The sequence below is a fragment of the Suillus fuscotomentosus genome (assembly GCF_016647785.1).
Source record: "Suillus fuscotomentosus strain FC203 chromosome Unknown F5891scaffold_10, whole genome shotgun sequence".
Taxonomy (NCBI): Eukaryota; Fungi; Basidiomycota; class Agaricomycetes; order Boletales; family Suillaceae; genus Suillus; species Suillus fuscotomentosus.
In genome coordinates this window covers 852,321-867,279 of record NW_024539522.1, presented here as the reverse complement: position 1 = coordinate 867,279, position 14,959 = coordinate 852,321, and the positions used below count along the sequence as shown (strand labels likewise).

General features: G+C 47.7%; 5 protein-coding genes across 5 annotated transcripts; 3 read left to right on the top strand and 2 right to left on the bottom strand.

Moving 5' to 3' along the window:
* The first annotated feature begins 332 nt into the window (after positions 1–332).
* F5891DRAFT_1014485 (uncharacterized protein) lies at positions 333–1,145 on the top strand. Its single transcript, XM_041360837.1, has 3 exons — positions 333–602; positions 659–807; positions 873–1,145. Exons 1-3 carry the CDS (start codon positions 401–403, stop codon positions 939–941), a joined length of 420 nt encoding a protein of 139 aa, XP_041229956.1. The 5' UTR covers positions 333–400; the 3' UTR covers positions 942–1,145.
* Positions 1,146–6,557: 5,412 nt separating this feature from the next.
* On the top strand, positions 6,558–7,171 carry F5891DRAFT_1207327 (uncharacterized protein; the record flags this gene model as incomplete). The annotated part of the gene is made up of 4 exons (XM_041369062.1): positions 6,558–6,820; positions 6,842–6,876; positions 6,931–7,024; positions 7,082–7,171. The coding sequence occupies exons 1-4, from the start codon at positions 6,608–6,610 to the stop codon at positions 7,169–7,171; spliced, it is 432 nt and encodes a 143-aa protein (XP_041229955.1). The 5' UTR covers positions 6,558–6,607.
* A 2,115-nt stretch (positions 7,172–9,286) lies between these two features.
* F5891DRAFT_42829 (uncharacterized protein) lies at positions 9,287–10,044 on the top strand. Its single transcript, XM_041371790.1, has 3 exons — positions 9,287–9,672; positions 9,727–9,875; positions 9,949–10,044. Exons 1-3 carry the CDS (start codon positions 9,534–9,536, stop codon positions 10,015–10,017), a joined length of 357 nt encoding a protein of 118 aa, XP_041229954.1. The 5' UTR covers positions 9,287–9,533; the 3' UTR covers positions 10,018–10,044.
* Positions 10,045–11,034: 990 nt separating this feature from the next.
* On the bottom strand, positions 11,035–12,923 carry F5891DRAFT_42806 (uncharacterized protein). The gene is made up of 2 exons (XM_041371789.1): positions 11,830–12,923; positions 11,035–11,772 (listed from the first exon to the last, which is right to left on the bottom strand). Exons 1-2 carry the CDS (start codon positions 12,784–12,786, stop codon positions 11,074–11,076), a joined length of 1,656 nt encoding a protein of 551 aa, XP_041229953.1. The 5' UTR covers positions 12,787–12,923; the 3' UTR covers positions 11,035–11,073.
* Positions 12,924–13,667: 744 nt separating this feature from the next.
* Positions 13,668–14,682, bottom strand: F5891DRAFT_1171016 (RNA-binding domain-containing protein). Its single transcript, XM_041365525.1, has 4 exons — positions 14,524–14,682; positions 14,421–14,460; positions 14,338–14,367; positions 13,668–14,200 (listed from the first exon to the last, which is right to left on the bottom strand). The coding sequence occupies exons 1-4, from the start codon at positions 14,544–14,546 to the stop codon at positions 13,886–13,888; spliced, it is 408 nt and encodes a 135-aa protein (XP_041229952.1). The 5' UTR covers positions 14,547–14,682; the 3' UTR covers positions 13,668–13,885.
* Between the last annotated feature and the right edge of the window lie 277 nt (positions 14,683–14,959).

Below are 14,959 nucleotides of genomic sequence, written 5' to 3'. Positions count from 1 at the left end.
GGAGTCAGGTACTCAAAAAAGTTATATTCCGAACATGGTCCGAAGAGAAAATAATAGGTCTGAGGTAATTGATTTCTTGTTGAGTCTGTTGGAGTAAGTTATTTCGGTACGATGCACCTACGAGTTATACCACGGCTGTCCTCGTTGATCACTTGATAGTCAAGAAAAGAATCCGAAACTGGTTGCAAGAGAACCGAAAAACTCTGATACATCCAGTCGATCCGAAATTAGTCTAGTTATCCCTCCCTGGACCAATTAAAGAAGCACATAGAAGTCAGGGATGGAGTTAAATCAGGCTGGAAGGACAACACGTGCAGCCATATGAAACGTCAATCGGTGACGGTCCGAATGGGCCCGCTCTTCCACGAATCGACTTATCACAACTGGCATCGACCGAGAAATGACACGAGCTCTCAAGATCATCCCCCAGCGAAGCGCCTACAGCTACATCCACAAGAGAAAAATGTCCTCAACATCATCCCTACCGAAATTCGTCGTCTGGGCACCCGACTACACTGACGAGGGTGCTCTCGGACGAAGACTAGCAGTAAGACCTGCCCACCTCGAGAACATCAAGAAACAAATCAGTCAAGGCGTCCTACGTAACTCAGTTCAGCAAGTCATGTACCTAACGCTAAAGCACTTTGAAATTCAACAGAGGTTGGCGGAGCGTTCATGACGCCCGAATCCGTCGATGCAGCTGCGGCAGACAGAAAGTTTCGCGGCTCGTGCATGATTTACGAGGGCGAAAGTATCGATGCCGTGCGTCAGCTTGTGGAGGAGGATCTTTATTATAAGACTGATGTGGTGCGTCTTGACTGTTATGATGTGATTGATGTATGGGCGCTGATTCGGAGACTGTTATGATACAGTGGGACAAGGAGAAGCTCGTTATTCTCCCTATCGCATTGGCAACGGGCCTTCCGCCTGTGCCTTCCTGATACCTGCAGACATCAAAGATACTACTTATGAATGAAAGATGGTATAGACTTGTGACCAGTCTGACATTAGTATGATACGTCTTTGCTCGATTGACTTGTCCGCGGTTATACCAGTACTAAGCCCTAGCCTACGTCATGATACCACGCAATCGCAATCTTGATGAAGCTCAAGAGCCGCTACGAGGCCCAAGCCTTGCAAGGTTATCTGCGGCTCTCCGCCCGCTTTTGAGTCCGTGAGACAATGAATTTATCCTATCGAAGCCATCAAATCATTTGAACTCAAAAACCCCAACAAGCTAGTCCTATCATTGACGATGAAGACAAATCCGTGCACTTCCTCCTTGGCGTTGCATGCATGGTGGTTGCACCCAGCGAGAACAGAACGTGAGACACAACGAGCTTGAACGTGATTCAGTTTGCTATGACGTATGTGACGATGACTATGCTGGTGCAGATAGGAAAGTTTGGACGTTGTGACTTCGGATGACGGAGCGACGAGTGTTCTGGGATCACATGTCCTCAAACTGCCAAAAAACCTTTCGCAATCTGCTGGCATTGCAGATATTATGGGGTCGAATGCGTCACAACCACGCAGAAATTTCAGCAGACCTTCAAAGCTTGAACATTCGATTGACACGAGGTTAATAAGGAGATTCCAGCAGATATGTTCTTCTTAAAACCTACTGAACGTCATTCAGTATATAAAAGCAGGGTGTGTTTCTACTAACCCTTCAGATTTATCTGATTCCAAATTACACCCTCACACACAATGCGTTTCTCTTCTGTGATTGTCCTCGCCGTCGTTGCTGCTTTGGCATCATCAATTTCTGCCACGCCCATTGATGCGCGCCACCATGAATGCCCCTGGTATTGCTCGGTTGACTCACAATGCGGCACTTGCTATTACGGGTTTTGCGTGAGTACCAGTAGTTTTCTTGGATTTGATACACGACTCACCTGCATGGCAGTTGCAGGGACTTCAACTCTGCGTGGTGAGTCGTATTTCTGCTTTCACATCGATGCAGTATGGGACGCGCAAGTTACTAGTGATTGATCGAGTTGACCGACGTGCATCAAGAAAGTATCGGTCCAATTACATACTGGAGTTGGCCTTGAATTTTCTTTCAACTGGGAGATGTCTGTAGATAAGACGTGTAACTTGAAAGATACAGACAATAGTAACACTGTTAAGGAGGGCGTGGATTAGTCTATGGCGCACACCAAGCCTCGCAAGAGCGCAGGCTATGGGATTAAGCCAGCAGAAGGATTAATACTGCCAGTGCACAAGAACTAGGGAAAAAAACAAGCTTCAGGACGTAGGTAGAGAGAATCGAGATGAGTCGAGAAATACGTGGCAAAGTTCTACTCACTGTGCAGTTGCACCTAATGATGCATCACAGATCCGCTAGAGCTGTCCTGTTTGTTGGATGTATCTATGACACGAACCTGCGACTGATGCAGACCTGCTGTACCTGACTACTCGTCAAACTTCGGGTTCTCGGCGAGGTGAAGCTCCTTACTATGGCTATAGTTCACACGTCTTTCACAGGTGGTGAACCATCATCGCGATTGCCGCCGCAGGGGCCGAGTGGAAGCGCTCCTCAACTCAGCATTTCGTCAGCAGCCAGCAGCACTACGCATGGATCCTTATCATCACATTCTCAGCACACCCGAAGGTCAGATCCAGTATTTGAATTCGACTGTTGCACGCCCTGTCTCCGATGTAGCAAGACTGAATGAATCAAATAAACATTTGTTGGAGTCCGCTCACAGAAGGGACAAACACAAGTGATAGATAGTATGCTCTGGCATTTGGCAGCTACCCAGCAGTTCGACCTGATCATGCGACTATATGCACTATGAATGAGCAATTTCGATCAAAAAGTAACACTAGTTAGTACTACATATATCCACTGAAGAAAACAACGGACCAATTTGCAACCTTGGTAGCCATGAGTTTCACAGCACTTTCCCTTGAAAAGGTGATGCTCGTCAACAACGCACGCGGCTCGGTTGGTCATCAAGGCCAAAGAGCCCATCGAAGAAAATTGGGGCCATGACTTGTGCCAGAAAGCTCACGGCTGCCGAGAAATGCGCGACCAGTTAGCTATTGAAAGGCAAGTTGGTAGGTCTTACGTCCGTACGGCATACAGTTATACGCCTAAACACCCTCGGATTACAGTGGAACTAAAATCGCACTTCCACAGGGAGTAGAGTTGGCTTCATGCAGAGAACTGAGGTCAACAGTGATGTTCCCGGACGTAATATGGACCGTGGGAAGGTGAGACAACTGAACAACTACACGCGATGTGCAGCGTTTGCATGATATTGACCGTAACGTTTATGCATAGCTTTTATTTCATCATCATGGCATGATGGTGGGACAGAAAAAGAAATGTCTATCATGGAATGTCGCAACTACCCGACACAGCGTCAGTACTTCTATCCCATCCTCATGTATAATAACCCGACGACCAAGACAGAGAGCGACGCAGTGGGCATGATGTAACAGATGTTGGAGGAGCAGGGGGTTTGAGAATCGAGGGGCTTGCTTACAGGCCGCATTGCAGAGGGTGTTGACAGTCGGCGGAACAGGTTAGTTATCTGTTTGCTTCGTTTTAGCGCATTCTATTTTGTGCTATTACGACCGGGTCGAGGCCAACGAGGCCAATCGCCGCCACTGCCATGCCGACACTTGTCGAGGATCGATTACAACACGTCCAGACCTGTATTAGATGACTACAAATCTACTCGGATTCAGTCATCAATCAAGGCTCTCCAGCCTCAGGAATAAACGTTAAACACCCGTCTCCCATTGCATGATATTAATGCCGACTCGGAGTGATGAAATATAAGGTCTAGCCTAGCATCGTCATTATAAATTCACAACGTATCCCACTCACTTTCACCCATCCTCATCCTCGAATATGACTCTAGTCTCAAATGACCCCGTTCGGTGGCCGACAATTTCATTCACGCATTCAATCTCCTATTTTGTAGGTACGCTGAGAACCACTTGTATGATGGTGCGGCGTCTCGATCTAACCTGTACTTGCGGTTTTGCAGTGGTAGCCTCCGCTGTGGTGATATACGATTGGGGTGAGCAAAGTAGTACACGTCGAAAATGGTTGATATGCTCATTGTATCTCTAGTACTAACACTTGGACGAGAGGTAGTTTGATCTCATTACCGGAGCAGACGTCTTGGTCAAAATTGTATCATAAATTGAACTGGTTTGGGTGAGCAGAATCTCATCAGAAGACAATAGAATGATACAGTCAATTCGGGCAGAGGCAGCGTTTATCTCTCATGACCATTCTATATTTCAGTGTATGTCGCTCGAGTCATGAACGTCGACAAGTTGTGCTGACGTCAAACTATTTCTAGATGCGTTATATCGGAATAATATATGCTATGTATGGTTGAAGTTAACGTTATGGCGCTGCTAATAACCTACCACTCACCATCAGCAACAACATATTGTGTATGTCTCCTTGCATACAGTACAGTTGCCTTTGACCGACGAAATACAGGGAACCTCCCGACAGTATCGCAGACAGATGTAGTGAGTATTCTGCGCTGATGTCTGTTATTACCCCTCCTAATTACCTGCCTACGTACAAGGAGTGAGTGACATTCCCTACCGGGCTGTCGGTTCAATATAATGACTGTAAGAGGTGTAAGTTCCTTTTGAATGTCTGGGTTCTACGAAGCACTGAACGGGCATTTCAGGCAGTATTACTAGCTTCACACTAAATCCAGCAAATGTGATCGTGACTGCTATTCTGGGTGGTGAGCGACTCAGTTGCAATACCTCAATGATGTCGACTGACACATGATGTCAGCTATCATGATTGTTCGGTTATATGCCATGTATCAAGGATCGAAAATATACTTATTTTTCTCATCGCAATCTTCCTGGCTGTCACCATCACCTCTGCAGCGGTCGCTGGAGTATGGCTCAGCAATACTTCAGGGGGTAAGTTGCCGTCATGTATGAAAGAATCAGACTGACCCGATGAACATGTAGAGGAGCCCATCCTCTCCGGCACCTATCAGTGCACTCACAGCTCCAAGGGTGACCCAAACCTGGTGTTGGTGATCTATATACTCAGCACTGTATGGGAGGTCCTCGCATTGTGTCTTGCCGTCTGGATTTCTGTAAAACAATTCCGTGACTCAGGCTTGCGACGACTCAGAACATCGACCCTTGGGGACTGTCTCAGAGAGTTAATAAAATCTCACGTGTTTTACTTTAGAAGGTCAACTCATAATTTGACTTGGTTATCATTGTCGCTAAAGTTCCGCACGAACCAGTTTTTTTGCTGCATCTTGCATGCTCCAAAAATCGCGGTATGCCGATCGTTCACTGCATGCGACTGCTATTCATCATTTTATAGGACTCAGATTCCATGGGAGTCATCATATATTCTGGCATTTCTGTCATCATCGCTATGGTGCAGATGTTTGTACTCTGTCCAAGCCTCATCCTCGACGTTCGAGAACACCACGCTAGGCTTATAGGTGACTCTGACGCAGGAACGAACACGACTTCAATTATTCTCCATGAGCATGTACACGTGTCAACTGGCAGTTGCGTGTAGCACAGGAATTCTCGTTGGGTGCTATGTAGGGAGCAGGAGAAGTTTCTTAGGAGGTCAGGTACATAAATAAGTCATATTCCGAACATGGTCCAAAGAGAAAACAATATTGATGATGTTCACTTTCATGAAATCCCGATGCTGCCAACTCGAATGACATTTGAGGAGATGCATAAAGCCGGTGAAGAAGTTTCTCCTTCCGAGGTCAATTATCCGGACAACGTTGGCGGAGGTATCCTTGGAATTCACTCACCTATGACATATTCAGTGAGCTTTCCTGTGCTAAGTTTCAGCGTTGTTGGTTTACGTTTTTGTAGAATTTGCTTCGCGAAGCCTCTTCAAGTTGGCTTGAGTAGCATATGTCTATAAGCCCTTCAGGAACCCCCAGAGTAGGCTGTATGCACCTTGGTAAATACTCTCCATTACCTGACGCGCAAACCACAACTTTCATCTGTGTTCTGTAGTGAAAGAACATGATGCCGTTTCGTTATACGACTGTTCCTCAAAGTTTCGTATTTGTAATTGTACATCTATTGCCCATGCTCTAGGCCATCGACGGATAATTCGTCTTCCTCGGCTGTATCCTTGAAATCTACAATCATTTGCCTCGGAATCCCGCCTAGTTTTCGCAATATCAAATATTTACCCCTTTCGTTTGTGACTAGATCTCGGTCCTTGAGATGTCTTCTCGTCGTCACTATTTCCTAATGGATTAATCCCAGCTCTGAATTTTCAGGCACGTTCAAATACCTCCTATCACAAAGTTCGATTCGTGACACCTGGCACGGACCTGACTGGAAGGTTTCACTGATATCTAGGTGTGGTGAGATTGTTAGTGATTTTCGACTCGGAAATGGTAGCCCCATCTGATGTCTCCTCGTGCGATCACCTGATAGTGGAAGACGGACTCCTTGTTCATCCTAGCAGCTGCAGGATATACATGCGAAACTAGCCCACCCTGAACCAATAAAAAAAACGAGTGTCAGCAAGACAGCTTAAACAGGGTGTCAATAATGCTGGCGGCCTGAAAGCTGGGAGGACAACGGATGCAGGTGACCTCGGCCAATGGAACGTCAATCGGTCCGAACTCATGCCCGCTCTTCCACCAACCGACTTATCATCGACCGCGAAACGACACGAGCTCTCAAGATCATCCCGCAGCGAAGCATCTACAGCTACACCCACAAGAGAAGAATGTCTTCAACGCCATCCCTACCGAAATTCGTCGTCTGGGCACGCGACTACATCGACGAGGGTGCTCTCGAACGAAGACTAGCAGTAAGACCTGCCCACCTCTAGAACGCCAAGAAACTCATCAGTCAAGGCATCCTACTGTAAGTTCAGCACGAGCTGGATATCTGGCGTTCAAGCACTTTGAAATATGACAGGGGTCGGCGGAGGGCTCTTGACGCCCGAATCCGTCGATGCAGCTGCAGCAGACATAAAGTTCGTTGGATATACGAGGGCGAAATCATCGATGCCGTGCGTATCTTGACTGTTACGATGTGATTAATGCTTTCAATGGGCGCTGATTCGGAGATTGCCATGATGCAATGGGACAAGGAGAAAATCATTATTCTCCCGGACCCCATCGCATTGGCAACAGGCCTTCCGCCTGTGCCTTCTTAATATCTGCAAATATTAAAGATACACTTATGAATGAAAGATGCTACTTCAAGCCACGCAATTCCCCGATGTCTCTGCACGATAGGCAATGGTGTATGATCCCGGTGATTAGTCTTGGTCTGAATTTGACTCGACGAAGGGTGTGACGTGTCATGTATGGGAATGATGCCTGGCATAAAGCAGCATGGTGCCAAGCCTGTCGAGATGCAATAATCAAATCTGCTAAAGTACCACACTTATTGTTCATATATATCCTACTCGCACATATACCATTTTTATTACCTACTTACTGCCTAGCGCTTATAGCACTTAACCACGTAGCAATTAAACGACACTGCCACTGACGGTTTGACTGAATACTAGTCAGCATTACGAATATCATGTGGGTCGAATGCGGCACAACCACGCGAGAATGTCGGGAAACCTTCAAAGCTTGTACATTCATTCGCTGACGCGATGCTAGTAAAGGGATTCCGGTGGACCAACGGTGGATAGGTTCTGAAAGCCATAAGGGACATTATCCAGCATATAAAAGAAAGTTGTATTCCTACTAACTCCTTCAGAATTATTTGATCCCATATCACATCCTCATACACAATGCGTTTCACCTTTGCGATTATCCTCGCCGTCGCTGCTGCTTCGGCATCATCAATCTCTGCTAGGTCCATTGATGGCGGTGACTCCGATGGATGCCCCCCCGCGTGTTGGGTCAAAGGAATATGCCTGAGCTGTCCTTCGGGCGTTTGCGTAAGTATCAGTAGTTTTCGTGGATTTAATTGACTCACCACATAGCAGAACTATCGTTTCTGCCGCAGAGTGAGGTATCGAGTATTTCTTCGAGAATTAGACCAAATTTCACAACGAACTCCTAGGTACTGACTCCTGAGGCCTGAGGCCTAAGTCCCAGTAAAAATCGACAAGAAAGAGGTAGATACATGTCGATACTATATATGAAGCCTATAGATTGCTCGCCACTTGAAACTTATGTGATCACTTGTTTATCTTCGTATTCACCGTTGCGCGTAGCACGGGAATCTCTGTTGGGTGCTATGTAGTAGGGAGCAGGAGAAGTTTCTTGGGAGGTCAGGTACCTGAATAAGTTATATTCCGAACATGGTCCAAAGAGAAAATAATACCGATGATGTTCACTTTCATGAAATTCTGATGCTGCCGACTGGAATGACATTCGAGGAGATACACAAAGCCGGTGAAGTAGTTTCTCCTTCCGAGGTCAAGTATCCAGACAATGTTGCCGGAGGTATCCTTGGAATTCACTCACGTATTGCATGTTCAGTGAGTTTTCCTGTGCTAGTTTCAACGCTGTTGGTTTTACAAGCGGCTCGTGCCATGAATATGGAATTTATCTGTGTTCTGTATCGAAAGAACATTATACCCTTTTACTGTTCAAAGTTTCGTATTTGTAATTGGTCTATTGCCTATGCAGATAAGTTATCTTCCTCGGCTGCTATCCTGATTTGCCTCCGCCTAGTTTTCGCAATATCAAATATTTACCCCTTTCGTTTGTGACTAGACCTCGGTCCTCTCTCGTCGCCTAATGGATTACATAATCCCAGCTCAGGCACGTTCAAATACCTCCTATCGCAAAGTTCGATTCGTGATCTGAATCTGTACCTGGCACGGACGTAACCGGAAGGTGTGGTGAGATTGTCAGTGAGACATCGAAGGCTCAGCTGCTCAGACTCGAAAATGGTGGCCCCATATGATGTCTCCTCGTCCGACGAGCTTCTTAGCTCATACAGGTGCTTGGGACGAATAGCCATGCGACGCACGAGGGTAACTTCGTCGGTGCAGTCTGTTTTCCAGACCGTGTAATGGTGGATGTTTGGAAGATATGAAGCGAGCGGTGTCATTTCGATCTGAATGAAGGTGGACGTGCATGACGTATCTAGCTCAGAGCGGACTGGAGTATGAGTATGACTGCAGTATAGTGAGGGTGCTAGCTGTGAATGAATCTGTTAGAGTCAAGGCAAGTAAGTTATTTTCAGTACTACGATGCATCTAAGAGCATACCACGGTCTGTCCTCATCGATCACCTGATAGTGGAAGACGGACTCCTTGTTCACCTAGCAGCTGCAGGATATACATCCAAAACTAGCCCAGTTATCCCACCCTGAACCAATTAAAAAAACGAGTGTCAGCAAGACAATTAAAACAGGGTGTCAATAATGCTGGCGGCCTGAAAGCTGGGAGGACAACGGATGCAGGTGACCTTGGCCAATGGAACGTCAATCGGTCCGAACAGGCCCGCTCTTCTACTAATCGACTTATCATCGACCGCGAAACGACACGAGCTCTCAAGATCATCCCGCAGCGAAGCATCTACAGCTACATCCACAAGAGAAGAATGTCCTCAACGCCATCCCTACTGAATTTCGTCGTCTGGGCACCCGACTACACCGACGAGGGTGCTCTCGAACGAAGACTAGCAGTAAGACCTGCCCACCTCGAGAACGCCAAGAAACTCATCAATCAAGGCATCCTACGTAAGTTCAGCACGAGCTGGATATCTGGCGCTCAAGCACTTTGAAATCTGACAGGGGTCGGCGGAGGGCTCTTGACGCCCGAATCTGTTAATGCAGCTGCAGCAGACATAAAGTTCGTCGGATCGTGCTTGATCTACGAGGGCGAAACCATCGATGCCGTGCGTAAGATCGTGGAGGAGGATCTTTATTATACAGCTGATGTGGTGCGTGTCTTGGTTGTTACGAATCCGATGTGATTGATGCTTGGGCGCTGATTCGGAGATTGTTATGATGCAGTGGGACAAGGAGAAAATCGTTATTCTCCCCATCGCATTGGCAACGGGTCTTCCGCCTGTGCCTTCTTGATACCTGCAGATATGAAAGATACTAGTTATGACTGAAAGATGTTAGCAATCGACGTGATAACGAGACCCATGACCAGTCTGACATACGCTAGTACTAGGCTGGTTCCGAGCCTACGTGATAATACCACGCAATCGCAACCTTGATGAAGGGCTGCGAGGACCAAGCCTTTTGAGGTTATAAGCATCTGCAGTTCTTCGCCCGCTTTGATCCCCAACAAGTTCCCGAGATAACAAAATCTCATTGTCCTTTCGAAGCCCTGAAATCGCTTGAATGCAAAACCCCCAGAAAACTTCAACAAGCCACGCAATTTCCCGACGTCCCTGCACGATATAATTAAATATTGGACCAACTAGCGGGACAACGGCACGATAGGCAATGCTGTATGATCCCGTCGATTTCGTACATTCGAACCCTATTGTTTTCCTGAGAGAGACATCGCAACAAGGGTTTTGTCGCGGAGTTTACACGCCCAGAATACCAGCCAGCGAAAGAACGCCCAAATTTTATTCTATTATGTGCATATGCAACCTAGCTAGATCGTGAAAGTTCGTAACGCGTAACGGTATATATTGTACACTGAACAAGAAAAAAGTACACATCCGGCGAAAGAATACTGCCATTTTGATGTGTTTCGTAGTTCGATGAAGTAGGCGGGACTATGGGATTATAGGAAACCATTGGGGAACAAATGAGAACATGGTATATGTTACTTGGATGATATGATGGAGTGAAGATAGCAATAGAAATATGGAATGCAAGCAAAATGTCAGCAATGCGGAAATGATGGGATTGATTGTAGATGATGCGTGGGTATATGCGCGGCAAGGCGCGCATGATATAATTAACAAGCGCTCTGGATATCACATGGGAGCGGCTGATACCGCGGTGATGATGATATCTCTGGGGAAAAAATAATGAACGATGCGATCCAGTCGAGCAATCTATAGTACAAGAAAGCGAGATCAATAACACTATTGGAAATGGGAGGAGGGGGAAGTACTGACGGTTTTCTTCTTGAACTCATCACGCAAGGCCGCTAGCAAGCCAATGCTCTGGTCAATAAAATAGAGCAGGGTCGATGACAGAATCGTCAGGAATGGCATAAGACGGCTTCCAACTCGCAGCAACCCGCCGTGTTGACGAATATGCTGCACCAGCAGGGGGAACATAGCCAGACTGTGGTACAGCAGCAGTGTTCGTCATCTGTGTGAAGATTGGCACTTGTCCTTGTGGTGGCGGAGGGGGAGGGGCGCCCACCTGCGGCACCACAGCGTTTTGCGGTCCACCTTCACCCGCGTCGAAGTTGATGAACTGCATCATGTCGCGCGTGAATGCACTCGGCTGACGTTGCCGTTGCTGCGCTGCCATATAAGCCTGAACATCAGGGTTAAGCTTGAAGAACGATGCGAAGTCGTCCACCGAAAGCTTCGGGTCAATAAAAGTGTCTGTGGGGTTCACGGTGCCGGAAGGATTCACGGTGGTGGGATCGTGTTCGTGTGATGATGCAGCAAGTACCGCCTCGATATCGAAACTATTGTAATAGTTTTCAAATTCCTGTGACTGCGCGTCAGGGTTTGGGGCCATGTCGACTTCGAAGTCGCCTTCAGGCTGAACAGGGACATCTCCAGAGTTGATCTTTGTAACGTCGAAGACACCGTTCTGGTCAGGAGATGACATCATGTCCTGAAGTGAGCCTTCGAGCTCGTGCATTGTCCCCAAATTGTTAGCAGCGGCAAGGTCGAAGTTCAAGAAATCCTGAGTAGCACATGAAAAAATTAGTGACGGTGACGATAGCGTTGACAAGCGACATACCTGGGGCTGGTAGTCACAAGTCACCTTTGATGCATCAAAGTCATCCCATCCGGGAGTAGGTTGTTGGGCAGCTGCAGAACCAGACGGCTGCGATACGATGTGATCTTGTGAAGCTTGCCATCCACCATAGGTACCCTGCGATTGCTGCATAGGCGCAGACTCCATATTGTATGAGTTATGGGGAGGGGGGAATGCCTGGAAGAACGGAGGAAGACCACCGTAAGGCTGCTGTGTGGGTTGCGCATCTGGGACGGGAGATATACGTACTGGAGGTAGCTCATCTAACCGCAATAGAAGTTCATCCGAGAGGGATGAAAATTCAGAAGTAGACGAAGGGTTCGGCGATGACATAGCTGACAATGGTGGTGATGGACCCGTGAGTCCAAACTGCATTTCGGGGTCGAGGAAGGTGTAATTGTAATAAGGCATGTGAGGGGGGACGTTCTGGACAGGCATGACACCGGGGAGAGGGTAAGGAGGTGCATATGCCATCGCTGGCATGACTTGTTGTGGGTCGGGCTCTTGCATTGGCTGTGGTACAACTGCATCGTGTTGCTCCTGTGAGGGCCCGGCGACTGCGTCTGCACGACCGCGAGTTTTCTTCCTCTCGCGAGCCCGTTCCTTGAGCTGCTTTTTTTCTTCCCTGATGCGTTCCTTCTCCTCCTTCTTCATCGGTTGGAACCTATAATCAGGGTATTTACGCTGGTGCTCCGCCTTCTTCGCGTCTGCGAGCCGCTCATACTCTAACTTAACTGCATCTGACTCCTTTCGCCACATGTCAGAAACAAGTTTTGAAACGTCGGCCTGGGCTCTGCTCCGTTGACCAGGCTCTGCTGGTGGTAGCTCCTTTATCTTATCGGAGCGATAGAGGATCCAGGCGTTGGGGGGGCGGGGAGGCTTGATGTCTTCATCATTCGTTACGCGACTTTTTCCTTTAGATCTAATTGGACCTGGCATAGGGTGCAACGGGTGAAGAGCGTAGTATAAAGTGTAGAGCTTGAGATGATTTGGAGTATGAAAGTTCCTCTGAATGGGAGGATGAATGTTGTAGTTAAGAGGAAAAACTGGAAGGTCGCGTCGTAGATGAAGTGCGGGAAAATGTGTAAAGACAGGTCCCATTTTAGTAGGTCCTTGTAGGTCCACACTATTTTGGAATTGTTTGCTCTGTGGACCAGTTCAGCACAGCTTCTGTACCACAAAGTCCACTATCTGCTCTTTCAATGGTCTTGCCATGACCAAACCACAGTGATTTGACAGAAGGTACGCATTATACAAGAGCAGTCGTGGACCACTTACCATGTCGGCCATCGCTTGGATGTTCATGAAAACAAAGTAAGCTCGTCGCTCGCTTGACAGCTGCCACAGTTCACAAGGAGTTCTACAAGGCAAATTGCTTGCGTCGACCGATCCCCGGTTTCAGATGCTGACTTGCTTCAACACTGAGTTGTGAACGAAGACCAGAAGACCGGCGAAAAAAGGCCACTAGCTTTACCTAGCCTCGGCGTGGCACCGGGCGGCAACCTTCATCCAGGGACTAATCTTGGAAACGAATTAGTCCTCGACGACCCGCCTTCAAGTTTGACTTGATATTTTCTTGTTTCTGGGCCATAGTACACAACTGTACGGTAGAGAGTCTTGTCAGTGCTGCGTAGCTGCCTCACCAATGTCCCCGTTACACGTTTTCGATCACTGTATTACCTTTTCAGAGCCAATAAACCTAGACCGTCATAGTAGGCAAAGCTTTGATCATTCGCGCTGAGAATTACGGAGTTAAGCCGCTTCTCGGGTAAAATAGCCTCGAGGCCGTCTTCTTGAACTTTGCAAATGCTTGGCAACTTAAGGATCCGACACACACGTTCAAACTAAATTTGTAAAGGAATCTCGAGAACACATGTTTTGATACAAATTTCGACCGAGTATTTAAGTTGCGTTATGATCAAACAGATACTGTAATGCATGCGGAAATATCGTAGCTTGGCGAGGATGAACACGACCTTTGAACATCATACAGAATTGCGACACCGACCAATCTTGAAACACAAAACCATTGGAGGGCTCAGTAGCCTCCGCCGTAACCACCGCTGTTGTATCCGCCGCCACCACCACTGTATCCGCCGCCACCGTAGCCGCCGCCACTGTGACCGCCGCCATGGCCGCCACCGCCGTAGCCTCCACCTCCGCCTCCACCGTAGCCTCCGCCTCCTCCTCCACCACTGGGTCTAGCATTGGCCAGGTTAACCCTAAGCCGGCGACCATCAAGCTCTTGTTCGTTCATTCCTGCGATGGCTGCCTCGGCTTCTTCATTGCCGTTGAAGGTGACGAAACCAAAACCACGAGAGCGGCCAGTTTCACGGTCCTTCATCACGATGGCCTAAAAAAACGCAAACGTGCAACGAGCAGGAGCGCATATAACAATTTTAGTCGCAGAAAAAAAAAACCATGGGCGATCTGCCATCATCGGTGTCTATCTTTGACCACGATGGGAGATCGCCTCAATAGATCGCGCACATCAGTAACATTGCCAAAATCTCCGAAAGCCTGTAAAGTGGATATCAGCATCGAAGACGGACTAATCGTGCAGAAGAACTAACCTGTCTCAAGGAGTCATCCGTCGTGTTCCAACTCAGATTCCTGATCGATATGCCGACATCAGTAAGATCGCTCCTCCACACGATCAAAGCAGCATCCACGTACCCAACGTAAACTTTTGCCGCCATGATATTGTGTGATGACGAGTAATGCCCTTCCTGAACTATCAGAGTTCAAAAGAAACGGGTTGATAACAAAGACAGAATGGGTGATGGATTTTATAGTGGGGCGCTCTTATTTTCAGACTCCCCTAGCTGCTTTGGGACATGCCAACGTGGTTTTTGAGTTTGCACATACTTCGCGCTCGGAGTTGCCCTTGCACCTCCCAGAACTCCCGTGGTCATTTGACAAAACTTGCATGCGGCCAGGGCCCAGCCGTGCACCAGACTGAAACAGATGCAGATCACGCAGCTGATCATCAATCACGCTTCATAGCGAGATGTATTCGTGGCGCTGCGAAACACAGGTCTCAACGCGGATCTTTACTGATGAAAGTGATTTATTTATCACAGGAGTTGCAGTGAAACGTAGCAGATCAGGG

Bases quoted from the DNA above. Each gene is read 5' to 3' on its own strand.
- F5891DRAFT_1014485 (XM_041360837.1), top strand. From the start codon at position 401: ATGACACGAGCTCTCAAGATCATCCCCCAGCGAAGCGCCTACAGCTAC. The intron at 603-658 runs GTAACTCAGTTC...GAAATTCAACAG, and splicing joins AATCAGTCAAGGCGTCCTAC to AGGTTGGCGGAGCGTTCATG. The intron at 808-872 runs GTGCGTCTTGAC...GTTATGATACAG, and splicing joins TTTATTATAAGACTGATGTG to TGGGACAAGGAGAAGCTCGT.
- F5891DRAFT_42829 (XM_041371790.1), top strand. From the start codon at position 9,534: ATGTCCTCAACGCCATCCCTACTGAATTTCGTCGTCTGGGCACCCGAC. The intron at 9,673-9,726 runs GTAAGTTCAGCA...GAAATCTGACAG, and splicing joins CATCAATCAAGGCATCCTAC to GGGTCGGCGGAGGGCTCTTG. The intron at 9,876-9,948 runs GTGCGTGTCTTG...GTTATGATGCAG, and splicing joins TTTATTATACAGCTGATGTG to TGGGACAAGGAGAAAATCGT.
- F5891DRAFT_42806 (XM_041371789.1), bottom strand. From the start codon at position 12,786: ATGCCAGGTCCAATTAGATCTAAAGGAAAAAGTCGCGTAACGAATGAT. The intron at 11,773-11,829 runs GTATGTCGCTTG...TGTGCTACTCAG, and splicing joins CTTGTGACTACCAGCCCCAG to GATTTCTTGAACTTCGACCT.
- F5891DRAFT_1171016 (XM_041365525.1), bottom strand. From the start codon at position 14,546: ATGGCGGCAAAAGTTTACGTTGG. The intron at 14,461-14,523 runs GTACGTGGATGC...CATATCGATCAG, and splicing joins GCGGCAAAAGTTTACGTTGG to GAATCTGAGTTGGAACACGA. The intron at 14,201-14,337 runs GTGCGCGATCTA...GCGTTTTTTTAG, and splicing joins ATTTTGGCAATGTTACTGAT to GCCATCGTGATGAAGGACCG.